Source organism: Hirundo rustica, unplaced genomic scaffold (assembly GCF_015227805.2).
Source record: "Hirundo rustica isolate bHirRus1 unplaced genomic scaffold, bHirRus1.pri.v3 scaffold_155_arrow_ctg1, whole genome shotgun sequence".
NCBI lineage: Eukaryota > Metazoa > Chordata > Aves > Passeriformes > Hirundinidae > Hirundo > Hirundo rustica.
In genome coordinates, this window is record NW_026690234.1 from 30,002 (window position 1) to 57,109 (window position 27,108).

Sequence of the window (27,108 nt, forward strand, 5' to 3'; positions counted from 1 at the left end):
AGTTAAAAACAACACATCCATCAGCCTTGAACTGATCCTAATAACTCAATCTCTTGTGGCTTCTAAGGCTGCTAAAGGTAGATAAGGCACCTATTTGTCCCAAGCATCTACTGTTTTTCGGGAATTGTTCCTTTGACAAGTAGGGATCCGTGAAGGGCAAGGCCATTCATCAACAGGCAATCCTACCAAACATGTGGAAAAAGGATTTCTGGGGGATGAAAGAGAAAGACATATTGCTTCCTGATTGGTTAAATTAGCCAAAGTGACCCATACATTTGTTTTTGGCTGTGGGGGAATTTACTAAGCACTTGCTATACAGGAACAAAAGAACAGTAGGTACAAAACTCTCATGCTATCATCTGTACAACAAAAGCAACAACAACAACAAAAAATTATTAATCCTTAATTAACAATTCGCTAAACAGGCTATTAAAAGTACAAAATGGTCTATTGTATATATAACAGAGGGTAGGTTCAGTCACTGTCAACAGGAACTTCTGATGAAGGCGAACCAAGCCGTCTAGGTGTAACTGAGGATTCCTGATGTCCTCCACTTTGAGGTTTTGATGCTGGCTTCGTCCACCGAGCTGGAATCCACTCAGGTCCTGTAGGGGTAGAAACACAAAGATATCCTCTTCCCCAATACAATACTTTCACTGGACCTTGCCATAAACTTGTCTTCAAACATTTGTATCTAACCCAGATTTCTGTTGGTTCTGTCTTGTTCTCACTAGGGCTGTCAAAATGTGTGGTAACTGCTGGTACCTTTGATGATCCAAATACACACAAATAGTTCAATACAAACAATGTTTTAGCCACACGTTCCTGAATATCTGTGATATGGCTAAATTTTTCAATATAAGTTTTTAAAGTACCATTTGCTCGCTCTACAATTGCCTGCCCCCTAGGATTATGCGGTATTCCTGTAACATGCTTCACACCCCATTGTTTCAAAAAGGTTTGAACCCTGCTACTGACATAAGCTGCACCATTGTCTGTTTTTAGCTTTCGACAAACTCCCATGACTGCAAAACAACTAGTTAAATGTCTAATTACATGAATAGCCCTTTCACCTGACTGAGGCGTAGCCCAAATATAATGGCTGTATGTATCAATTGTCACATGAACATATTTCAGGCGACCAAAACTATTAACATGCGTGACATCTGTTTGCCACAGTACATTGGCCATTACTCCACGAGGATTAACTCCTGTCCCTAGCCCTAAACTTCCATTATGGTGACAGCATATGGGACAGCTTCTAACAATTGCAGTGGCTTCTGCATGTGAAATATGGAATTCTTTCTGAAGTCTTTTTGCGTTCTGATGGAAAATGGAGTGAGCCTCTCGTGCTAACACATGTTGAGGCAATGGCACGGTTATGGCTGTAGATACCAGTTCATCAGCTCGCTGATTTCCTTCTCCTAAACTAATGTTCCATTTATGACTCTGAATATGAATTACTGCATAGGGTTGTTCTCGCTGGTGCAAAGCTTTATTCAACTGCATCAAAAGCTGATAGAGTCTCTGATTTCGTACTTCTTTGATAAAGGCATCTTCTATTCGTGCAACAACACCTGCCACATATAGTGAATCAGTCACTACATTAATTGGTTCTCTGAAATGAGATATTGCCCAGACCACAGCAAAGAGCTCTAGTGTCTGCAAAGTATCGGCTTCTTCCGCTGACATTTTCTTTTCCCAAGACCCTTCTTTCTGCCATGTAATGGCAGCCTTACGGGATTTCTTTCCGGCATCTGTATATACAGTAAGTGCTCCCGGTATGGGCCTGTCACTTCTTTTAGGAACTAACATCCATTTCTGCATCCCTACCCATTTCAGTGGAGGCTTGCTGTTATTAGGTGCGATAGTACTAGTGCTGCCTAATAGCGCTTCCTGTAATTCAGCAGAATTAACCAAATACCAATCTAATGTATCTCGTTGCAGTGGCAGAAAAATGGTATCAGGCTCCAAACCCATAACTTGTACTACACGTTGACGTCCTTTCTTGATAAGTAGACTCAATAGCTCAATTTTTTTGCCATATAGTCTTTTGTTGTTGTAGTGGAGGCATAACCCATTCCAGCACCCATTGTTCCCCCGTTCTCTTGAGATGCTGGACCAATGCACCCATAAAATGAGTGGGGCCCAGCCATATGGCTAAGTCAACAGGAAGATCTAAAGTTCTCCGGCGAACCTGGCCCTGTAAAATGCACTCAGCAATGAGTTGAATTACCTGCTGCTGTTGAGGGGAAACAGTCACTTGTTGTGTGGGGTCAGTCCCTTTCAGCAAAGGACGTAATTGATTAATCAGTTCATTAGGAATTCCAACTATAGGCCTGAGCCACTGTAAATCCCCTAACAGTTTTTGTGCATCATGTAATGTAGTAATGTTGTGATGAAATTGCAGCTTTTGGGGAGTAACCGTCTGTTCTGTTAAAATCTATCCTAAATACTTCCATGGAGAAGATCGCTGGATTTTTTCAGGGGCTACAATCAGAGCTTGTTTAGCAAGAGTCTGTTGAATTTGGTGAATTTGTAAATCCGAAAAGGGCTGAGGTTGTGCAAACAAAAGGTCATCCATGTAATGATAAATGATAACCTGAGGCCACTGCTGCCTTAGAGGTTGTAGGGCAGAATTAACAAAAAGTTGACACAAGGTGGGGCTGTTGCGCATGCCTTGAGGTGACACAGCCCTTCACTGAAAAAGTCTGTGGCCACAGGAATAGTGAGAAACAAAAAGAGAAATGGTACAAACATCACATTTATTTGTGCAGAAGATGGAAAAAAAAAAATCAAAGAAAAAAACCTCCAAACTAAAATACAGAGAAATATCAAATATGACTTTTATTACAAGTGATTTGCAGAAATTGACCAGCAGTTTAATGTTTCCGAAACCATCCATTTACCAGTCTCCACACTGCAGCCTTGAGCTCCTGGTTCCTCAGGCTGTAGATGAGGGGGTTCAGGGCTGGAGGCACCACCGAGTACAGAACTGACAGGGACAGATCCAGGGATGGGGAGGAGATGGAGGGGGGCTTCAGGTAGGCAAAAAAGCCAGTGCTGACAAACAGAGAGACCACAGCCAGGTGAGGGAGGCAGGTGGAAAAGGCTTTGTGCCGTCCCTGCTCAGAGGGGATCCTCAGCACAGCCCTGAAGATCTGCACATAGGAGAAAACAATGAACACAAAACAGCCAAGTGCCAAACAGGCACTAACTGCAATGAGCCCAAGTTCCCTGAGGTAGGACTTGGAACAGGAGAGTTTGTGAATCTGTGGGATTTCACAGAAGAACTGGCCCAGGGCATTGCCATGGCACAGGGCCAGGGAAAATGTATTGGCTGTGTGCATGAGAGCATTGAGAAAGGCACTGGCCCAGGCAGCTGCTGCCATGTGGGCACAAGCTCTGCTGCCCAGGAGGGTCCCGTAGTGCAGGGGTTTGCAGATGGACACATAGCGGTCATAGCACATGATGGTCAGGAGGACAAGCTCTTCTGTGATAAAGAAGGAAAAGAAAAAGAGCTGAGCAGCACATCCTGTGTAGGAGATGGTCCTGGTGTCCCAGAGGGAATTGTGCATGGCTTTGGGGACAGTGGTGCAGATGGAGCCCAGGTCGGTGAGGGCCAGGTTGAGCAGGAAGAAGAACATGGGCGTGTGCAGGTGGTGGCCGCAGGCTACGGCGCTGATGATGAGGCCGTTGGCCAGGAGGGCAGCCAGGGAGATGCCCAGGAAGAGGCAGAAGTGCAGGAGCTGCAGCTGCCGCGTGTCTGCCAGTGCCAGCAGGAGGAAGTGGCTGATGGAGCTGCTGCTGTTGGACATTTCTTCACTCTGGCCATGGAGTCCTGTTGAAGAAGGAAAGAGAGGGGATTTGGTGGGCAATGCCCAAACACTTTCTCCCAGCCCTGCCCCTGATGCTCTGTGCCACTCAATTTTCCTTTTCTCAGAGCTCTTCCTTTATCCCTGTGCCTGGAGCTCTGCTGGGATCTGGGCCCATTGCTGTGATGAGCAGGGGCTCTGCCCATGGACACCGAGGGGTCAGCTCTGCTCTGCAGCACTGGGGTCATGGGAACAGGGGCAGGGGCCAGTCCTGGGCTTGGACTTCATCAGCCCAAAGTGCTCCTGAGGCAGAGGAGCTTGGCAGCATCTCCTGTGCCAGGGCTAAGGAACGGTGATGGCCAAAGGCAGCTGGAGAGGGTTTCCTGCTGTGCCCAGGGAGATCAGAGAGAACTGTGCAAGGCAAGAGCATTGGCTGTAACTCAGTGAAGGGTGAGGGGAGCTGCTCTGTCCCTCCATCTGTCCCCAGCTGCCCTTTCTGAGATCGAGGGCAGTCCCTGTGTTCCCCTGGAAATCAGCCTGACACAGCTGAGAGCAGAGGGAGCCACAGCAGAGCAAACTGGCTCAGCCTTTCTCAGAGTCTCAGCCCCACTCCTGGCCAAGGACACTCCTGTCCCCAGTGTCCCCTGGAGGCAGCTCACAGCTTGGATGGCATCCCCAGGACACACCCAGGGTCCTGTCCATGGCACTGCTGGAGGAGAGTCAGCTCATTCCCAGCCTCCAGCCTGCCCTGCCCAGAGCTCCCCAGGGCAGAGGGAGTTGGGACACCCCATTTGCAGTGTCCTGGCATGGGGATCTGTAAATAAAGTAATCATGGAATAGTTTGGTTTGGAGAGGACTTTCAATATCCCAGCACAACTTGGTGGCACTTTCCCCCCACTGCCTGCCCAGGGCTCTGCTGCCTGGAGCTGTCCCTGCCTGCAGCTGCTTCCCTGTGCCCAGGGCTGGGCCCTGCCAGTGCTGCCAGAGCCCAGCCCAGCCCTGGGGGCTCAGCTCTGCCCTGCAGAGCCCTCCCAGCTCAGGCACTGCCCAGGGCCAGCTCTGCCTCTGCAGGCTCTGATGGCAACATCAGAGCAACCCTGAGGAGGCTGGAAAAGTGACGCTGGTGCTGCCTGCAAGGGACTCTCTGGCTGATTTCTGTCACTGCCTGGTTTATTAAGATCTGAGAGAAATTTGTTTTCTTTTTCTCAACCTGAATAGAGAGATGATATCTATGTGCAATTTCCCATCCAGGCAACACAGAGCAGTAGATTAAAAAAGCAGGATTTTTCATTTTATGCTGCCCCTGCCTGTCTGTGCTCCCTGTATAATCTACTTGGAAATGTTCTGCAGTTAAATGTCATGCTGGGAGCAGTCCTGAACAATGCAGCATCCTCAGCACACAAGAAGAACACTTCCACACCTTACCAGCTGTCTCCTTCCACCCAGATCTTGTCCCACGGTGCTGGGAGCAGCTCCCAGGGCTGGCTGAGAGCTGTCCCTGGCAGGCAGCAGAGTCCCTGCCCCAGCACAGCACCCTGGGCTGCAGGACCCTGCTCTGCAGGACAGCCCTGGGCACCCCTGGCTGCTCTCCACAAGAGATAATCAGAGAATGTACTCACAGAGTCTGTAGGCATTGGGATGTTCCAGCTTTAGGAGATCCCTGCAGGAGCTGCAGCTGCCTTGTGTCCTGCAGCCAGAGGTTCCTGTGTCAAGGGCTGGGAGTGATTCTCCCTCAGTCACTTCTCAGCTCCTTCCCAGCCCTGAGTGATTGAAGCTCTCTGTGCCTGTGTGCTGTGCCCGGGGTGGCTGCAGGCAGTGCCCCAGCCCTGCTGGGCTGGGAGAAGAGTTGCTCATCAAGAGCAATGTGTTTTTGAAGCTCTTCTTGGTTGCCAGGAGCTGCCTCTGTGCCAGGAGCCCGGCCCAGCTCAGCAGCACAGACACAGCACAAGGACTTTAATGACCCTCTCGGGGCTTTGTGCTGAGGCCCTGAACATCAGTCCCTGAGAGGGAGCTGATGAAACCTCTCAGGAACTCCCAGTCAGAATCCAACTCCAAAGTTTCTTGAAGTTTTAATGGGTCCCACTGAGGGACAGGACAGAGGAAGTGTCCCCAGGCCCCAGGCAGAGCAGAGAACTGGAGGCAGTGATGACAGGTGGGGACAAAGAGAAGCCAAGTCTTGGTGCCCTGGGGCACAGCAGCCTCTGTGCCACCAAGGGCTGTGAGGAGACACCTTGTCCTGAGGCCCTGGGGCCTCCTGGCACAGCCCCAGCAAGGCTGGGCACTGTCAGCCCCTTGTGCTGCCCTCAGCATCCCCCTCACATCCCAGTGGCCTCAAGGATCTGCTGGAAGGAGTCCCTGGGGAGCCTTGGTCAGCAATGGCCCTGGGGGGCTCCTGAATGCTCCCAGGGACTGCAGGTTCTTCAAAGGACTTTGGGTTTTGCTTTTGCCTTGGAGTCTCTGAGAGGTTTGTGCAATCATGGCCTCCAATTATCTGCTGTAATTAGTCCCTTGAGAGGCTTTGTCAGTAACAACACTCAGTGGGGCTCATTAATGCTTCAAGGTACTTCAGTTATTTTAAGGTACTTGGTGCTTCCCTTTTAAAACTGACTCTGTGAGAAAGACTCTGCAATCATTGTCCCAATTACCTACTTTAACAAGTAGAATCCCAATCCCTTGGGATTCTTAGTCAGTATAAAGACTCAGTGGAGCTCATGAATACTTCAGGATACTCAAAGTTTATTAAGGAACTTTTTTTTTGACATTGAGTCTCTGAGAGGTTTGTGCAGTCATGGCCTCCAATTATCTGCTTTAATGAGTCCCTTGAGAGCTTTGCACTGACACTCAATGGGGCTCATTAATACTTTGAGATACTCAAGGTGTTTAAGGTACTTTGGATTTTCCTTCCCACACTGAGTCTCTGAGAGGTTTTTGTGCAATTCTGGCCCCCCCGTTCTCTCTTTCACGGATTCCATGATGAGCCTGTGTTGGGGATGGACTTCAGTGGGACCCATTGATGCTTTGAGACACTTTGGGTTTTTCTTCTGACTTTGACTCCTGGAAAGGTTTGTGCAATCTCCTCTCACTCCCTGAGGTTCCAGGACGCAACACCAAATGCACCACAGGGCTCATTAGGATCACACAAGTCCCGACAAACCATGGCTGAGCCTTGATTTCCCTCTGGTCTGCTGCAGTTCATTAGGAAGTCTTTTTTCCTAGAGTTACAGAGAAATCTTTCAAAGAGCTTCTAAGAAATCCACATTCCTATTTTCATGGGTGAATTTTTCCCTTTAGAGCAGAGGTGATTGCAGCATTCAGTGACTGATATTGACCCAGGGTCTCTCCCAAGGGGTTCTGCCCTGGTCAGAGAAGCTGTGCCTTGAGGTGTGACCCAGTGTGGACAACCTTGCTCCACATTCCCCAAGCCCCTCCTGTCTCTCCTCACTCACCTGGGACCTGCTTTCCTTGGAGAACTTGCTGCACTCTGACAAAAGATTGGGGTTTTTTTCTTTTATTTTAGCAACCCACAACTCCTGAGTTTCCCCATTGAAAACAGACACCCTCCTCTATTTGAGTTCTGGCTCTTTTCTGCTCCAAGTTCAGGGCAAATAAAACTTGGGAGACATTATTTTTGAAGTCTCACTCTGAAATTTATTATCCTTATCTATTACAAACTCTCGAGATGTGAGCTCTCTCTAACAAGTCAAGAAAGTGAGCCTAAAATGGTGTCTATTCAAGGCTATTTAAGTGCCAATTATCCAAGAAACAGTGGACATCTGTATTATTTATACTTCTAATCCAATTATGACCACCCGAAACCCACAATGTGGACTTCTTTCACCCAAGTACAGAAACTCAGCCAGATCTGGGAAGAAGGTGGTGCTGACCCTGCCCACTGGTAAAACAAAATTGGTGAAGTCTGGCCAGAACACACCAAAATGTCACTTTTTAAATGTAAATGTGAGGAACCAGTCCTGTCTGAAATTCATGGATGGGAAGCCCTTCCCTGGAGCTCGCTGGCTCTGGAGTGGGCTGAGGTCAGAGCACCATGAGAGCAGTGGAGCAGTCGGTTAAAAGAGGCTGAACTGCTGGATGTGTTCAAATGCACCCAAAAATTGCACATGGAAAAAGGAAAAGAACTTGTGGGTTTGGGAAGATGAGGATGGATTCTGGTCACAGAATGTTGGAAACAGCACCAACAGAAGGAACCAGGCCGCTGTGAAACTCCTCTGGCCCAAAGGCACTGGGGACACAACAGCAGCACAGGGAGGAGCCCTGGATCCATCAGCAGCCCACAGTGGGAAATAGGAAATCAGACCTTTGGTGCTGGGAATGGGAGCTGCTGGGTGTGTGGAGACTGCCCATAAACAGCTTCCTAAAGGATGGTTTGGGTCCTGTTTCCAGGCAATATTGATGCCTCCCTTGAGGGTACTTTGGCAACAGCCACAAGGAAGAGTTGGGCCAAGAGAACATTTCCCCCCCAAAGTGTGCCTTTGGTCTCAGAAAGCCAAAGATTCTGGTTCACCCAGTGCCCCTTGTGCACTGCCTTGTCTGTGGAGGTTACATTAATGAGCTAAATCCATTATTAGAAGAAGTAAAAAGAGGTGCTATAAAAATATCCAATAGCAATTCTCTGAGCTCCAAGAAACACGAATGGGGCTCTACAGAACTGCATGGCCTTGGATTATCTGCTTGCTGGCCAAGGATATTCTAGGACAAGAAGGTTGCAGGAATCAGTGTTGGGTTTGAAGTCCAACAATCAGGAATCACCTCAACAGAAAGATCAGGAGAAGAGAGGCAGAAAGAAGATTCTTCATGGTAGAATTGGCTTCCAAATTGGAGGCTGCTGCAACATGCATTTGTGGCAGTCACTGTAATCATTGCAGTGTGAGAACTTGGTGTGTTGTGATTCCATGTTAGAGTTGTTGAGACATCCCATCTGGCTTTGTTTGGGGCTGTAGGATCAAAGCCAACTCCGTCCTTGCTCCCTGTCCCGGCTTTGGGTGAAACCAAAAGGAGAATGAAACCAGATGTTCCCACACTAGAAGTGATGTCAGCTTGTTTGTTTAACAGTGTAAAAGCTGGGCCCTCTCCCAGTGAGGTTGGAGCTTCATTGTCTGCAAAGGTGGGTGCACCTGCAGGAATTCCCAGTGTCTGGGAGTGGTTCTTCTCTGCTTGGCTGTGAAAGGGTTAAAGGCACTGTGCCTGAACATGCTTAAGAATAAGATACACATGGAAGCTAGCAAATGTTACCCACAAGCTCAAGACACAGGATGAAGCTTGTCAAGAAGCAGGCAACAAAACTTGCAGAAATGAAGGACAGAGCTTGCTACAACCAGTGAGGAAGTCACTGAAATGGCAAACAAGAGACTGTGCATGCCTAGAGGAGAAAGGTGAAAAGGGCACAGCGATGAAGTTGTCCAGCCTTCATCAGGGGACCACTGAGAAAAATGCGGAGCCTTCCTCAGTGCCACCACCAGGGTGCTGCACCTGCACCTCGCCTATGCTAATGATAGTAATGAGTTCTAAGAAATAGTTTACATAACCCCACCTTTTCTAAGGAAAACTACAACTATGCATAAAGTATAACCATATATTGTAATCTGCTCTGTGCCTGTGTGTGTGCTGCTGGGAGGAGATAGCCCTGCACACCAGGTGTGCTGAATAAAGCAAATCCCCGCTTCTTGGACTTTGTCTCAGAAGTGTCTCTTGGCCCAGTTTGGGACAATTCACTTCCACGGGGTTCTGTCAAGTCCCAGTGGAACCTTGGTGCCAGATTGTTCCACAGCCTCACAATGCTCTCCTGGCTTCCATGGGGTCCCTCTGTGACTCACTGCAGCCTTGGTTCCATGAGGGTCTCTTGGGTTCCATGGTGCACAAGCCTTTTTCACATCTGAGCCTTGCTTCCAGGAGTTCCATCGACTGACAGTGGCCGTCTGCATTCCATGAGGCCCAGCTAGATCACAGCAGAGCCTTGCTTTCATCAGGCTCCGATACCTGTTCTGCCAACTGATGGGGGTGATTTAAAGAACACAGAAACCCATGGAAAGAATGGTCTTATCCTACTGTGAGTATTAAGGCAACACACAAGTAAAATTATACATTATACATAATAAAACTATGTGCTTGGCTTTAGCAAAAAGCAAAAAGAAGCAAGGTAATTCACCTAATCTTTATTATAGAAGAGAAAGGATAGGGATTGAGAAAGATCCATCACCAGTTGCCTCAATACTCCACCATCATCCAGAGTCTGCAGTCGCTGGGAATCCCCGTTTTACAGCAAGGACCTGGAGAACCCTTCCAAGCAATTGGGAAAATCCTACGTGGTGCATCCACTTGTAGATGAGGTCTCTGAATTTGCTCTGAAAGTGGGTGCAGCTTTTATAGGCCCAAATCAGCAAGTCAAAGTGACTTCATTGTATTTTTAGCACATCAACTCCTGGATCTCATGGTAGTTTTCCTGACTAGAAGGGGCCAGGACTGTGCCAGATCCCAGTCATCAGCTTGGAAGGTTTCCCCTAAAATATTCTACAAGCCTCTATTGATGTCAGCTGGGCAATTTCTTAAAATTATACTTTTCTTGCAGATAACTACACAAGATTATGTAAAAGTTTCTAAAGCATCCGTTTTGATGTTAAACAGCTGGCATAAGCACCTCAATAATCTTATTTTTAGCTAAATAAAACTGATGGTATAAGCACATAATGCCCAGTGCTCCTCTTGTAAGTCAGCTCTGGCTGAGGCCGGCCACTCAGGCCTAAGCACATCAGGAGCTGAAGTGACCACGACTGGGAATGGCAAAAACACCCACTGGGACTGGCCCAGAGGCCCTGGGACTCCCTGGCATGGATCACCTCAGGAGACAGTATTTCAGGGAGCCCAAAGGACTTTTGGGAGAGCTGCTGTGGAGACAGAGGGAATTGCACAGCTGAATCCCTTGCCTGGGCTCCCAGAGGACCCTTCTGCTGTGGGGCTGCTGAGGCTGGAGGAACAGCAGGTACCCATGGCCACCCCAAAACAGGGCCCCATTGGCAACACAGCACAGACCGGGACTGCGGGACCCCATCCCTGGGATGAGTCACGAACTGGAGAGCTGGGAGTGCTCAGCCACAGCCGCTGAGCCTTCAACAGCCCCACATGGGCAGAGCGTGAGCCCAGTGGGGAGTGGCCACTGACAGGACTGTGGGGGCCTGAACCAAGTCCCAGCCCCACTGAGAGCGGCTGTGCCGGACACCCTGGAACTCCAGGACCAGCTGGAGTCCGAGGCAGTCAAGTGGTGCCACCACCGACGTTCCTTTCTTCCCCCCAGAAAGGACACTGGGAAGCTGGGGAAGTGGGAATGAAAGGAGTAGGGATGCTGGAAGCTGTGGAACAGCACTAACACCAGGAATCCAAACCCTTCTGAGAAAGGAGGGCATAAATCCCTGGTATCCAGCATCCTGCCTGAGAAACCCATTCCCAGTATTACCAACATGAAACTGTCCTCCAATTCTCTGGATTGTGCTGCTCCTGTCCCCCTAAAACCTTCCCACCAGACTGAACCTCTGAAGTGTAATTGATGGAGGAAGCCTGAACCCTGAGCCATGCCAGGCTCAGTGCCCAGGAGCATCCCCTGGTGCTGTTCAACACCGGCTCTGCAGGAACTGGGGATGCAAACAGGACAAACTTGAGCATCTCCCACCATCATATACCTCAGAGGGTACACAGCAACCCAGCCGTGACTCTCCCAAACTGGATTTAGGAATGGCACCCCTAATGCAGCCATTAGATCCAGATCTACCCAGATCCCTTTGGCATTCCTGCTTTTGGTGTCTCTCTGCCTCCTCTCTCTGCGCAAAGGAGGCTCCTCTCTCCCCTCTCCCTGCCCTGACAAGACAGTCACACAAATAAAGATGTGGGATTGCCGGGTGCTGAGGGGTTGTAGAAGGAGCCTTCTCCAGGTCTGGCCTGTTTCCAAAATCCGCACTTGCTCCTGCAGCAGGGAACGTCCTTGTTCACCCTCTCCAAGGGTGTCAAGCTCAGGAAGGGATTCCTGACACCCTGTTGCAGCTGGGAGAGCTCCTGTTTCTCCATATCAGGGGGAAAAAAACCAAACACAGGAACCCTGGGGGGGCTGGCATTGTGACATGGGGACACCTGTGTTTCTTTCCCAGTGACAAACAAAAATGTGGAATGCTGCCAGAGCTTGTTTTGATCTACATCAAACTTTGACAAACATCCCTTCTCCTGACAGTGACTCCTCTGCACCTGCCCTGGGAGATCTCCTGGGCCGAGTCCAGGAAGAGGAGATTTCACTGCTGCTGAGGTGCTCGAGGGGGCCCATTTCAATGCTCTGCTGAAGTCCAAGGACATTGTGTTTCCCCAAGGAGCAACGTTCCTTTCTGGCACTCACTGCCCCATGAGGGACATTATTCAGTTGCTGCTCTTGGGTGAGTTACAGCCGCAGGGAGAGGGAGGAGGAGATGATCCCAACCAAGGCTGCTGCTGGGTCCAGACATTCAGTGGGATAAAGATGAGTCAGAGCTTCAGCATCTCTCCCAAAATCACAGAATCACAGAATGGCTTGGCTTGGAAGAGATCTTAAAATTCATCTCATCCAACCCCTGCCATGGGCAGTGACAGCTTCCACTATCCCAGGCTGCTCCAAGCCCGGTCCAGCCTGGCCTTGGACAATTCCAGGGATCCAGGGGCAGCCACAGGGACCATGTACAAAATTAGAATTTGGCCTCCCAAATTCCATATATCCAAAAATTGCTCCCAGACAAAAGCAGCCAAGACACACTTCTTGTGCTGGCTCTGTCCTCTGGTGATTTTCTTGGACTATGAGCTGAATGTTTTCAATTGCAAACACCTTGGAGAGGGCCCAGGGGTGTCCCAAGGTAGAGTTCTGAGGCCTTGGGCACATGGCCATTATATAGGGGCAAAGGGGCTCTGTGTTCCATGGCATGGAGACTGAGGACAGCAGAGGAGAGCCCTGGGAGGGATTGAAGGGTGCTTTCAGAGATGGTGGATCCTTTTCACATAGTGGAAAACAACCAGAGAAAGAAAGAATTAATGCCCAGTGCAGGCAGGGAAGTCCAGACTGGACACCAGGAGAAAAAAGTCTCTCTCCTAGGACAGAGCTGTGGTGCAACACATCCCATGGAATAAGTCTGGAGCAGCCAAAGGTTCTGTATGCCCAGTCAGGGGCAGGCTGGATGCAGAGCTGTCAGCAAAGGAAGGGGCCAGCGAGATGGGGCAGCCGGGGGATGACGACAGCCTGCAGGGACAGAGGCACAGGGCATGGACACCGTAGGACAGCCTGGGCTGGAGAGGGCACAGGGATGTGCAGCAGCTGAAAGGCCCTGACAGAGCCAACTCCTGCAACACTTTGGCCATGGCTGCTGGCCCTGGCACTGAGGCCAGGAGGGGACAAGTGACCCTTGCAGCCCTGGGGCCTCATTGCCTCCTTGTCCCTGATCAGCAGCCTGGCAGGGGCCGCCCCATGGTGCTGCCCTTGGCATTGCACATCCCCACATCCCAGTGCCCTGGGAAGAGCCACGAGCAAGGAGGGAGGGACAGGATCTGCCTTGCCAGGGGCTGGGGCTGAGGCCTTGGCCCTTTGCATTCCTGAAACACATCCAGGTTTGCTCAGCATTAGAGACACCTTTGCCTTACTTGTCCCCACCTGTCATCACTGCCTCCAGTGTTTTGCTCTAACTGGAACTTGGGGACAATTTCATGTGAATTGTGTCCCTCAGTGGGACCCATTAAAAGTTCAAGAAACTTTGAAGTTTGAATCTGATTTAGAGTTCCTGAGAAGTTTTTTGATCACACTCTGAGGGACTGATTCTAATGTAAACAACACCAAAGCCCCAAGAGGGTCATTAAAATCTTTGTACTGTGTATGTGCTGCTGAGCTGGGCTGGGCTCCTGGCACAGAGGCAGCTCCTGGCAACCAAGAAGAGCTTAAAAACACATTGCTCTTGATGAACAACTCTTCTCCCAGCCCAGCAGGGCTGGGCCACTGCCTGCAGTCACCCCGGGCACAGCACACAGGCACAGAGAGCTTCAATCACTCAGGGCTGGGAAGGAGCTGAGAAGTGACTGAGGGAGAATCACTCCCAGCCCTTGACACAGGAACCTCTGGCTGCAGGACACAAGGCAGCTGCAGCTCCTGCAGTGATCTCCTAAAGCTGGAACATCCCAATGCCTACAGACTCAGTGAGTACATTTTCTGATTATCTCTTGTGCAGAGCAGCCAGGGGTGCCCAGGGCTGTCGTGCAGAGCAGGGTCCTGCAGCCCAGGGTGCTGTGCTGGGGCAGGGACTCTGCTGCCTGCCAGGGACAGCTCTCAGCCAGCCCTGGGAGCTGCTCCCAGCGCTGGGGAACAAGATCTGTGTGGAAGGAGACAGCTGGTAAGGCATGGAAGTGTTCTCCTTGTGTGCTGAGGATGCTGCATTGTTCAGGACTGTTCCCAGCATGGCATTTAATTCCAGAACATTTCCAAGTAGATTATGAAGGGAGCACAGACAGGCAGGGGCTACATGAAATTAAAAATCCTGCTTTATTAATCTACTGCTCTGTGTTGCCTGTATGGGAAATTGCACATAGATATTCATCTCTCTATTCAGGTTGAGAAAAATCAAACAATTTTTCTCTCAGATCTTAATAAACCAGGCAGTGGCAGAACTCAGCAGAGGGTCCCTTGCAGGCAGCACCAGTGTCACTTTTCCAGCCTCCTCAGGGTTGCTCTGAGGTTGCCATCAGAGCCTGCAGAGCCAGAGCTGGCCCTGGGCAGTGCCTGAGCTGGGAGGGCTCTGCAGGGCAGAGCTGAGCCCCCAGGGCTGGGCTGGGCTCTGGCAGCACTGGCAGGGCCCAGCCCTGGGCACAGGGAAGCAGCTGCAGGCAGGGACAGCTCCAGGCAGCAGAGCCATGGGCAGGCAGTGGGGGGAAAGTGCCACCAAAATGTGCTGGGATATTTAAAGCCCTCTCCAAACCAAACTATTCAATGATTACTTTATTTACAGATCCCCATGCCAGGACACTGCAAATGGGGTGTCCCAGCTCCCTCTGCCCCAAGGAGCTCTGGGCAGGGCAGGCTGGAGGCTGGGAATGAGCTGACTCTCCTCCAGCAGTGCCATGGACAGGACCCTGGGTGTGTCCTGGGGATGCCATCCAAGCAGTGAGCTGCCTCCAGGGGACACTGGGGGACAGGAGTGTCCTTGGCCAGGAGTGGGGCTGAGACTCTGAGAAAGGCTGAGCCAGTTTGCTCTGCTGTGGCTCCCTCTGCTCTCAGCTGTGTCAGGCTGATTTTCAGGGGAACACAGGGACTGCCCTCGATCTCAGAAAGGGCAGCTGGGGACAGATGGAGCCACAGAGCAGCTCCCCTCAGCCTTCACTGAGTTACAGCCAATGCTCTTGCCTTACACAATTTTCTCTGATTCCCTGGGCACAGCAGGAAACCCTCTCCAGCTGCCTTTGGCCATCACCGTTCCTTAGCCCTGGCACAGGAGATGCTGCCAAGCTCCTCTGCCTCAGGAGCAGTTTGGGCTGATGAAGTCCAACCCCAGGACTGGCCCCTGTCCCTGTTCCCATGACCCCAGTGCTGCAGGGCAGAGTTGACCCCTCAGTGTCCATGGGCAGAGCCCCTGCTCATCACAGCAATGGGCCCAGATCCCAGCAGAGCTCCAGGCACGGGGCTGAAGGATGAGCTCTGAGAAAAGGAAAATTGGGTGACACAGAGCTGCAGGGGCAGAGCTGGGAGAAAGGGTTTGGACTTTGCAGCAAAGTCGGCCCTGATTTGCCACTGTCTCTTCCTTCAACAGGACTCCATGGCCAGAGTGCAGAAATGTCCAACAGCAGCTCCATCAGCCACTTCCTCCTGCTGGCATTGGCAGACACGTGGCAGCTGCAGCTCCTGCACTTCTGCCTCTTCCTGGGCATCTCCCTGGCTGCCCTCCTGGGCAACGGCCTCATCATCAGCGCCGTAGCCTGCGGCCACCACCTGCACACGCCCATGTTCTTCCTGCTCAACCTGGCCCTCACCGACCTGGGCTCCATCCTCACCACTGTCCCCAAAGCCATGCACAATTCCCTCTGGGACATCAGGTACATCTCCTACAAAGGATGTGCTGCTCAAGTTTTTCTGATTTTTTTTTTCTCTGGATCACAGCTTTCCCTCCTGACCATCATGTGCTATGACCGCTATGTGTCCATCTGCAAACCCCTGCACTACGGGACCCTCCTGGGCAGCAGAGCTTGTGCCCACATGGCAGCAGCTGCCTGGGCCAGTGCCTTTCTCTATTCACTGCTGCACACAGCCAATACATTTTCCCTGCCCCTGTGCCATGGCAATGCCCTGGGCCAGTTCTTCTGCGAAGTGCCACAGATCCTCAAGCTCTCCTGCTCCAAATCCTATCTCAGGGAACTTGGGCTTCTCATAGTCTGTGCTTTCCTGTTATTTGGTTGTTTTGTGTTCATTGTTTTCTCCTATGTGCAGATCTTCAGGGCTGTGCTGAGGATCCCGTGTGAGCAGGGACGGCACAAAGCCTTTTCCACCTGCCTCCCTCACCTGGCTGTGGTCTCCCTGTTCCTCACCACTGCAATGTTTGCCTACCTGAAGCCCCCCTCCATCTCCTCCCCATCCCTGGATGTGTCCCTGTCAGTTCTGTACTCGGTGGTACCTCCAACCCTGAACCCCCTCATCTACAGCCTGAGGAACCAGGAGCTCAGGGATGTCCTGAGGAAAATGATGACTGGATACTTTTCAGAAGCAAAAAGGTGTTTGTTTTCTGCTGCATAGTTTTCAGAATGGAACTCATGAGTGGCCCAGTCTGTCTTCTCAGGTCTTTGGTGATAGCAATGGGTTCTTCTTGCCAAAATGTTTTGCTCAATGAAATGTTTTTATTCATCCCTCATCTAATTCCCTGTTTGTCCCTTGAATTTGATCCAGAAGGTCTGCAAGCCATGATTTGTACTATTGCTTTATTTGAACGAAATAAACTACCTTGCAGTGCCTTGTTAATATGGGATCCAAAATCTGAGACCTGCATGAAGTTAGAGGGGAGAAGGGGAAGAGTCCCAGCACAGCAGCCCTGCCAGAGAGCAGCAGTGCTTGATCCTTTTGGAGCTGCTCTTCCCAGCTCCACGCTCCCCTTCCCAGCCCTTCTGTGGCTGCAAGGCCGGAGTGCTCTGGCAGCTTGGTCTCTGTCCTGCTGCGTGTCCCTGCTGTGACCACAGGCAGGGACAGGCCATGGGCACTCCTGTGACACAGCCGGGCTCCAGCACAGCAGTTCCATCAGCAAAGGGCATCTCCTGAGGGCAGGGCAGGAAGGCTTTGCTCTCCTCCAGAGCTGCTGTCAGGAACGTGCTCCAGGAATGCCCTGGCAAAGCATTCCTCAGTGCCTGGGGCAGAGGGGGAGTGTGTAGAGGGGGGGGCACATAGCAGTGTCCTGGCACAGCCAGAGCTCCTGGCATGGGCCTGGGGAGCAGCAGAGCAGGGCCTGGGCTGTGTCTTTGTTCTGGGGACAGCCTGGGAAGGTGTTCCAGGGCAATTGTCCCACAGCAGCCACCAAGTGTCCAGGCCTGCAGTGCATGTTTGAGGTGACCCCTCCCCAGGCAATTGTCCCACAGCAGCCACCACTGCCAGCACTGGCCTCTGCCCTCACCTGCAGGAGGTTGTTTGTCCCTGCATGGAGGGTCACCCTCCCCAGAATAGACCCCTGACTCATTTTAGGAAACAAACTACGCGTGCTTAATAGCCTTTTTTGTCAATTAGCATACGAAGCGAGGAATGGGAGGTGACAGGGGTATGAATATGTATTTGTATTTCGGGTATTCAACACTTTTGTAAATAAAAGGCTTTGTAATTGCCTGTGAATTTTGCAGTGCAAATTAGGGAAATATCCCGTGTGCTGCCCGGCCGTAATAAACATACGCTTTAAACTGTTAGAGAGTTTTTGTCTGTCACAGTTGGGTATCGATACTAGATCTATACCCGTATTTCGTTAATAAGTCAGGCAAGCGGTGGGAGCCGGGAGCGGCCGCCCGGGCTCAGAGCCGCCGCCTTGGGCCGGGAGCCCCCCGGGCAGAGCTCTGTGCTCGGGGCCGAGGCCCGGGCGGCCCGGGGAGCGCTCGGTGTCCCGTAGGGCCCCCGGTGCAGGCGGCTCCGTGTGGCTGGGCTCCGAGAGGAGCGGCCCGGGCCGGCCGTGGCCATGCTGGGCCTGGTGGGGCTCGGGGGGCTGGGCCGGGCCGGGAAAAGGCTGAGGGAGAGCGGGGGAAGCGTTGGCACAGAGGCCCCGGGCTCCCCATGCCCCCCTGGCCACGCAGCCGGGCTCGGGGGCCGCCTCGCTCAGAGCCAGTCCCAGCTGTGGGGGTCCCCAGGGGGCCCTGGGGAGGGGGCGGCGGGGGCTGACGGAGCTCTGTGCCCGGGGCTGGGCGCGGCTGCCGAGGGAGCGCAGGATGCACGGTGGGGCGGTCACTGCCCCAAAGTGGCTGCCAAGCCCCTGGTGTTCTGGAAAAAAAAAGAGAGAGTCAGAGACTTGCTCTTTTTGTATGTTTCTTTATTATCAAGGTTGGCCTTGGGGGAGAGCTTGCTTGCTCTCTTGGCAATGCGGAGGAGGAGGTACACACAGCTTCGCTTCACAGCAAAGCTGGGGACTCCCACACCCCTCACGGGCTTTTTCCCCTTGCCGGGGAGTCCGTTTCACGTCGCTGATCAGGGGTCATCCAGCGATGGGGGACTCCTTCTCAGGTCACGGCGACTAAATAGAGCTGCTTTGGCGGACCCCCGTACCTTTTGCACTATCTAAAGTGCGACTTCAGTCCTGGATTTTACTTTAGTTCTCTGCTTTTTAGAGTCTCTTGTTCTTGAGTTGTTCCCAGAATTCCAGTGTTCTTTTTATTTGCATATTCAGACACTATCCGGCGAATGGGAGCAGAGATACGGGTAATAAGGTGAATTCTTAATTAACAAACAAGTAAATAAGGTGATAAAACAATATTAAAGCAGGAATAAGGCAAATTCTTTATACAGAACTAGCATTAACAATCTTAATGGAATTACTTAACAATTAAGTAACTAAAACATAGATTATTCGAATAGAACTTATTTATAACAACTCTCCCCTCTATTTCTTTGATCGAGCTTTAGCTCGCATCAATTTGTTACCTCTTCTTCTTGAAAATAAATTTTTCTACATTTTTGGAACTTTTAATATATTTCTTTGGCATTTTCATATTCAGGTCCTTGACTCTCTATCACCATCATTTTGGTTTGTTTTTGACTGGTTGCTTTAGGGATCTGGATACTGGCTTGGACTGTGGAGGTAATTGTTCAAATTAGATATGGGATTAGACAAGGTAAAAACATTAACCCGGTGAGTGAGCAAATTATCATAAACCCAGCTTTCTTCCACCAATCCCCTTTGAATGACCAAAAACTATTCCACCAGTTGGTGTCCATTAAAGGAGTCCACTCTTGATTTCCCACATAGGCTAGCTTTCTGATTTCTTTTAAGATGTTTTTAATTACTGCGCTTTTAGCACCATTTCTAAACAACATTAAGATGAATTAAATTTACCACAGATTCCTCCTTCATCTGCTAAAAGGTAGTCTACAGCCAGACGTATTTGGTATATTACAGCTCTTGTTTGCGTTAGTTGCTTGCTGATATGGTCTAATGCTAGAGCTGTTTGGTTAGATACCATTTCTAGGACAGCTTGGAGCCTGATGATTCTATTTAACATGTAGATTGGAGTGCGATACCTCCAGGACCCGTCCTGTGCCCATATGGCTGGTCCATAGGTTTTAATGATTTCTTCTGGGGTCCATATTTTTCCTTTCCAATTCTGGTCTCCACCAATTGTTAGAGTATCTCTTTTCTTTCGTTCGACTTTTCCCAGATTGTCATATACTGGGACTCCTAGGTGTGCTCCTAATCTCTTGGGTAATAGGAAGAAAGCTGGCTTTATGATCCCTATTGTACAGCTTCCTGACCAATCCCCAGGTAATTTTGTATAAGCAGTATCCCCACAGATCCAGAACAGGTGATTTGGAGCTTCCCAGTAATCTTCCCTAGTTTCAAAAGGCTGTTGCCAAAACCGAGACAGTTCTTTTATTCCCCAAAAAGGATTTATAGCTTTGTCAATACATTCATATAATTCATACATTTCATTAAATATACATTTTTCCGTGTTCTCAGTTGACCAATACTTGTTAGGCCCTTTGGGAACCCGTTTAGCACTTGAGTTTATCACTATTATATACCTCTTGCACATTAATTTTCCTACACAGGTTTGATACCTGGTTCCTGTCCTCATGATACATTCTTCCCCAATGATTTTAGATTTGACATCCCACTTCTCTCTTCCTCTTGTTCTTAGACTTCGTGTATTCTGTTCAGTTTGTTTCCATTTTAGAATTTCTAGAGGGCTTAAACTAATTCCTTCCCAAGGCCATATTTCAGACATTTGTGTACCTCCACATATCCAGCACTCGGTTAAATTTAATTCTCGACTGATTCTTTCTACTAAGTCAATGAACAGGTTTTTTCCTGATGGGATGTCTAGGCTTTTTTTTCAAATTTTGTTGTCAACACTTTTTCTTTGATTATATCTCTTAATCCTTTTTGATCTGCTTCAAAGCATAACCAAGTATCTCCTATAGGACATTCCCCAAATAGGCGCTGTGCATAACTAGCTGTGTTTTTCTGTGGTCCGATAAACCTTTCCATCCTCTTGGCAAGTATTCAACTGGGAGTGGTCAAAGCAGTTTGGGTTCACGTTAGTATGGACCCTGAATAAGGATCTGAGATCCTCTCCATCGTACACGGGATGGTAGCAGTTAGTACAGGCTTTTGTTTCATAGGTGTGCTTTATGAACATCATCAGTACGATCCCTCCCAAGAGTCCGGTATGGGCCATCCTTCCTGGATCTCTTGCTCCACCCGGCCTTGCCTCTTGGAGTGGAGAGGTCTCCTAAAGAACCCACTTACATGCTTCCACTTCCCTTCCCTATTAATTTAGCTGCCCTTAGAGAATGTTCTGTAGGAGATTTACCTTTGTTTTCAAAAAAAACTTATACTTTTTAAATTTATCTATTACTTGAATTTGTTCAAATTGCTACTTATAAAACTTAACAACTTTTAAAATTAACATATAAGAAAACTTAAACTTATTTAAAACATTATTTATAAAACTTAAACAATATTTAAAATTAATACAAAAAAACCTTAACTCTTTTTTAATATATCTATTACTTAAACTTATTTAAATTGCTACTTAGAAAACTTACAATCTAAAAATTATTATATAAAAAGAAACCTTAAACTTCTTAAATTCTTACTTATAAAACTTAAACTATATGTAAAATTAATACAAAAAAACTTTATATTTTTTTTAATATATCTATTACTTAAACTTATCTAAATTGCTAATTACAAAAAAAACCCTAATTTAGGTTTACATAAATTAACTCTTATTGTGCCCCCCCCCTTTTTTTTTTTTTTTTTTTTTTTTTTTTTTTTTTTTTTTTTTTTTTTGAGTCCACTGATTTGGGGAGAAGCAACTGAAAAAAGGTTTTCACAGTCTCTGTTATCTCTTATTTCTTTTTAAAGGTTAATTTCAAGTCTTTCGGGTGTGGTGTTACTGTCCACTCGGTTTCATCTGGTGAGGGTGCTGAACTCGGGTTCTCTGCAGGAGGGGGGTACTGGCCCTTTAACTCTGGTGATGTGGGTCCATCCTTTTTCTTTAGTGCGCACTGCTGTGTGAGTTGTTAACAGCACTTGGTAGGGACCTTCAAACTTCGGGGTCAGTGGGGTATTAGTCCACGTTTTGATCAATACCCAATCTCCAGGATTGATATTATGCACGTTTGCATCCAAAGGGGAAGTTTGAGGAAGATAGCCTTTCTTTCTGAGATTTTCTAGGGTTTGTCCAATGGTTTTTAGATATTTTCTAGTGACTTCCTCTCCTTCCAGGTAGTGTTTAGAACTATAAGGAGATAACAAAAAGGGAAGCCCGAATAACATTTCATATGGTGACGCTCCTATATCTGCTCATGGCTGTGTTCTGATTCGTAATAATGCTAGGGGTAAGCATTTAAGCCAATTTAGTTGAGTTTCTGCTATTAGTTTAGTTAGTACATTTTTAATGGTCTTGTTCATTCTTTCTACTCTGCCTGAGCTTTGGGGATGCCATGGGGTGTGTAACCTCCATTTTATCCCTAAGGCTTGTGTTACTTGTTGTAGAATTTGTGCTGTGAAATGTGGCCCTCTGTCTGAATCAATATTATTTATCAGCCCATACCGAGGAAGGATATCTTCCAATATTATTTTTGTTACTACTTCTGCTGTTTCTCTTTTTGTAGGGAATGCCTCTCCCCAGTGGGTAAGGTGATCTATGATCACTAACAAGTGTTTGTAACCTTGAACAGGGGGCATCTCAGTAACATCAATTTGCACATTCTGGAAGGGCCTTAAGGCTAACTCCCTCCCTCCAGGCTCAGTCTTCCTCATAAATTTTTGATTTCTTTTCTGACATATTATACATCCTTGAGTAACTGCTTTTGCTAATTCGTGTACTCCAATACATAGGTTTTCCCTTCGGAAATGGTCACATAACCCCTGGGTTCCCCAGTGGGTTAGATTATGTATTTCTGTAAGTATTTTTCGGGCTAGGGCTTTATTCAAGAATTTCCGTCCGTCAGCTGTTAACCACACTCCGTGTTCCCCCTGGTGTAATCCTAATTCTTTTATTGCTTTCTGCTCTTTTTCACTAAACACCTGCTCTATCTCTTCTTTTTCTTTTCTTGGTATTTTCTCCAATTTGAGGATTTTTACTGGTTCTCCCGGTTCTAAAGCTGCCTCTCTGGCTGTTTTATCAGCTAACTGGTTTCCTCTTATCTCGGGCATATTTCCCTTTTGATGCCCTTTTATGTGAACTACTGCAATTTCTACTGGTTTTTGTAAAGATTTTAACACTGACTTTATTAATTCTGTGTGTATTAAGTCCTTCCCTTTTGAATTCAAATATCCCCGTCCTTCCCAAATTTTCCCAAATGTGTGCACAATACCAAAGGCATATCTAGAGTCTGTGGAAATGGTCCCTCGGTCATCTTTAAGTAAGTCCAGCCCTCTCTTTAGTGCATATATTTCACAGCACTGCGATGACCAATTACTTGGTAACTTTCCCTTTTCTAAGACTTCCATTTTCTCTCCCTCAATCACAGAGTATCCGGATGTTCTTTTCCCTTCCACCACTTGGGATGACCCATCTGTGAACAATACTCTCCCATATGGAAGGGGTGTGTCTTCTAAATCTTCTCTCACTTTTGTCTGCATATCAATGAGTTCTAGGCAATGGCGTTCTATCTCTTCTGTGGGCTCGCCAGAGAGAAACTGGGCTGGATTTAAGCTTTTTTATGTTGTTAGTTCTAGGTTATCTGTATTTATTAGTATAATTTCATATTTTAGGATTCTAGAATCTGTGAGCCACTTTTGAGCTCTCTGGCTTAAGATTGTTTTCAAATCATGTGGAGTATGTATCTTTATCTTTCCCTGTAATGTTAACTTTTGAGCTTCTTCTATCAGAATAGCTGCAGCTGCAACTGCTTGGAGGCAAGCCGGCCATCCCCTGGCAACTGGATCTAACAGTTTTGATAAAAATGCTACAGGCTTTCGGTATCCTCCCCATTCTTGGGTTAAAACTCCATATGCTATTCCTTTCTCGGTGTTTACAAACAAATCAAACTCCTTTTTAAGATCTGGTAAGCTTAAAACTGGTGCTGAGGATAATTTCTCTTTTAGATCTTGTAGCTGCTTCTCATCACTCTCTGTCCAATTCATTGGTTCCTGGTCTATTAATTTATCATAAAGAAATTTGACCCCTTGAGTAAATTTATCTATCCAGTGCTTGCAGTATCCGAACAGGCCTAGAAGTTTCCTTACGTCTCTCTTAGTTTTTGGAGGTGATATAGATACTATTCCTGAAATTCTTGCAGGGCTTAACCTTTTACTCCCCTTTCCAATTATGTGTCCTAAATAAGGGACTTCAGTTTCTACAAACTGTAGTTTACTTTGAGATACTTTTAACCCCTTTTCTCCAAAAAAGTTTAAAAGTTGAATACTTACATTTTAACTTCTTTTTCTGTCTCCCCTGATATTAATAAATCATCTACATATTGCAAAATTTGGACTCCTTCTTTGGGACTAAACTGTTCTAATAATGTCTCTAGGGCCTGTCCGAAGATATTTGGCAATTCCGTATATCCCTGCGGTAACCGTGTCCACCTTAGCTGTTGTCTTCTACCCCTGTCTGGATGTTCCCATTCAAAGGCAAACCAATCCCTACACTCTTCTGCTAGGGGACATGCCCAAAAAGCATCCTTTAAGTCTATCACTGTGAACCAGGTATGCTCTCTTGGAATTTTACTCAGCAAGGTATAGGGGTTAGGTACTACTGGGTGTCGAGCAATAGTTCTTTTATTAATTTCTCTCAAATCTTGGACCAATCTAAACTTTCCCTCATCTTTCTTTATGGCCAATATAGGGGTGTTATGAGGGGACATACAGGGTTCTAGGATATTCTCTTTTAAAAGATGCTCAATTACTGAAGCTAGCCCTTTCTTTCCTTCAGGTGACATTGGGTATTGCTTGACTCTGATGGCAGGGGTATCTTTTTGCATTTCTATCTTAATGGGAGGGATAACTAAACACCCATACTTTCCCTCTGTAGCCCACACTTCTGGATTTATCTCTTGTATATCCCCTTGGGTCAGCTTCATGATATGCACAACCATTTTTCCATCTTTTGGGATAACTCCTACTCCGAGCTGCACTTGTAAGTCTCTGCCTAGTAAATTGGTTTCTGTATGTCGTAAATAAAGAAAATCAGCTACACAATACTTTGAGTTCCCTTTTATCTCTACTCCTTCAATTATTAATGCTCAAAAGGGCCTCCCTTCAGCCCCTAACACTTCACAAGTTTTTGTCCCGATTGTTACTCCTGTTGGTAATTTCCTTAAACTTGACCTATCAGCTCCTGTGTCTACTAAGAATTCATATTCTTCACTTTGGGGCCCCACATCAAAGTTTACTAGAGGCTCATCTGGTTGTTCCATTGGGTCCCCTATTTTATAGAGCCTCTGACACCCCTAATCCTCCCCTTTCAGCACCCTTTCCAGGGCATCTTGCTCCCTTGCAATAGCTTCATCAAGGGATAATTTCTTACAGTCCCTTTTTAAATGCCCTATTTCACCACAGTAATAACAAGTTCTATTCTCTCCTGAGTTATTTCTTTTTAAATTTACCCACAGTGGAACTATGGGTGACTTTGGTTCTTTAAATGAGGGTCTTGGTCCTCCCTCACTAGATTTCAAAGAGGAGTTTCTCTGGTTTTCTGCTACTCCAGTATTTTCCCTTGCTACAGCTACCATAATGCGAGCCTTGGCTTTAGCTTTTTCTTCTTCTCTCCTCAAGTAAATTTTTAAGGCTTCCTTTAATAATTCATTAATACTTTTCTCCTGCCAATCTTCAATTTTTTCTAATTTTCTCCGTATATCTGGCTATGACTTTGTTACAAACTGCACTTTTAGAATTACTTGTCCTTCAGGACTATCAGGGTCTATGCTTGAATATAATTGAAAATTTCTTTTTAATCGGTTTAGCCAAGTGGCAGGAGTCTCATCTTTTTCTTGGGACCCATCAAAAGCTAATTTACTATTATTCCCTCTGGGGACAGATTCTCTTATGCCTCTTACTATCATGGACCTATAATCTCTCATATTTTGTCTTTCTTCTTCTCGATTTGGGTCCCACCCCGGGTCAGCTATCGGTAATTTATGATCTCCAGGTGGCCCTAACCTATTTTCCCTTTCCCAGATTCTGATACTTTGCTGTTCTGATTATTCATATTTCCTCAAGGGAGAACAAGATGTTTAATATAGAATTTAACTCTCCCCAGGTATAAACATTGGGTCCAAGGAATTGGTCTACTTGTGTGGCAATACCTATGGGATCTTCAACTAAATTTCCTAACTCTTTCTTAAATCCTCTTACCTCAGAGGCTGTTAATGGGGCATTTACAAATCCTACCCCTCTAATCACTCCTCCCATAGGCACTTCTCTGAGGGGAAAAAGTCTTTCTGGCTTTAAGGCTTTTGACCTGGTGTTACAATAGGGTCCTTCACTTACATTATCAACTGATAACACGGTCTGGGTTAGGAATGCCTGGGGATTTCCAGGAGAATGGAATGACTCATGAGAGTCTGTAGGGTTTCTGGTTAACACCCAATTAGGGGGTGGCAAAGGAATTGCTGTAGGTGAGGGGGAGGTAGTAAAATCTGTAGGAGGAGAAGCAGAGGATTGTACTGTGGGAGGAAGGGGGGCTAGGGAAGAGGTTGTGTTTTGGGAAACTGAAGGGGTTATAACTGGGTCTAAAGAACTTTGACTATTGGAAGGAGGTGGCAAAGGGGCTGTTGGGAGAGTAGGGGGAGAAGGTACTAAGGATTGAGGAGGAGGGGTGTTAAGGAGGGGTGATGATGGAACCACTGGGGGAAAAGGAAGAGAGGGTTCTGAAGGAGTTTGAGTTTGACTCGGGGAAGTTAGTAGGGGAACTGGAACAGGATTTTGAGGGACTTGGGGCACTTCTGGGTAAATTGGAGGGGGTAAATGGTCTAGAGTGTCCCATCTTTGATTAGTTTTCCTTTCCTCTTTCTCTTCCTTTCTTTCACACTTTTCTTTTTCTTTTAATTTGCAGACTTTTATATTCTCTTTACTTGTGGCTCTCTTTTGCCAACAAGCAGCATAGGCTAACTGGTTTACATCTGGATCTTCTTGAGTTGTTAGGTACTGATTTAACTGATAGCACATCCACTCATCATGTGTTCCAAACCATGGCCACTCTCCTGGTTATTTTAATTTTGGCCAGACTTCTGTGCAATAAAACACCATTTTAACCTGATCTAGTCCTTTTGTGGCTTCTAAAGAATCCCATTTAGCTAAAAGTTGTTCTAAGGGACTACCAGGTGGAATACTCTTCACTTTGTTATTTTCCTTTTCAGATTTCTTTTTCTTACTAGTACACTGTCCCATTTTCTTTAAACTGGAAAAAAATCAAAGGTGCCCTCTACTGATGGGCAACACAGGTTTTTAAGCAAAAATTTTTTCGGCCTTTCTCACTCTGCTTCAAATCTCCTGACTTAATTCTTGAACACTTCCACAAAAACTTCTAAACTTTATGCTTTTCTACTCTTTCCTACACTTTTGCTTTCATTTAGGGAACAAACTCTCTCTTTCTACTCACTTTCTCTAACCTT

General features: G+C 47.5%; 2 protein-coding genes across 2 annotated transcripts; one reads left to right on the forward strand and one right to left on the reverse strand.

Annotated features, from left to right (window-relative positions):
- Positions 1 to 2,882: 2,882 nt before the first annotated feature.
- On the reverse strand, positions 2,883 to 6,263 carry LOC120747679 (olfactory receptor 14A16-like). The gene is made up of 2 exons (XM_040053699.2): positions 5,435 to 6,263; positions 2,883 to 3,841 (listed from the first exon to the last, which is right to left on the reverse strand). Exon 2 carries the CDS (start codon positions 3,816 to 3,818, stop codon positions 2,883 to 2,885), a length of 936 nt encoding a protein of 311 aa, XP_039909633.1. The 5' UTR covers positions 3,819 to 3,841; positions 5,435 to 6,263.
- A 7,707-nt stretch (positions 6,264 to 13,970) lies between these two features.
- On the forward strand, positions 13,971 to 16,596 carry LOC120747677 (olfactory receptor 14C36-like). The gene is made up of 2 exons (XM_040053698.2): positions 13,971 to 14,015; positions 15,620 to 16,596. Exon 2 carries the CDS (start codon positions 15,643 to 15,645, stop codon positions 16,594 to 16,596), a length of 954 nt encoding a protein of 317 aa, XP_039909632.1. The 5' UTR covers positions 13,971 to 14,015; positions 15,620 to 15,642.
- Positions 16,597 to 27,108: the final 10,512 nt, after the last annotated feature.

Bases quoted from the DNA above. Each gene is read 5' to 3' on its own strand.
- LOC120747679 (XM_040053699.2), bottom strand. From the start codon at position 3,818: ATGTCCAACAGCAGCAGCTCCATCAGCCACTTCCTCCTGCTGGCACTG.
- LOC120747677 (XM_040053698.2), top strand. From the start codon at position 15,643: ATGTCCAACAGCAGCTCCATCAGCCACTTCCTCCTGCTGGCATTGGCA.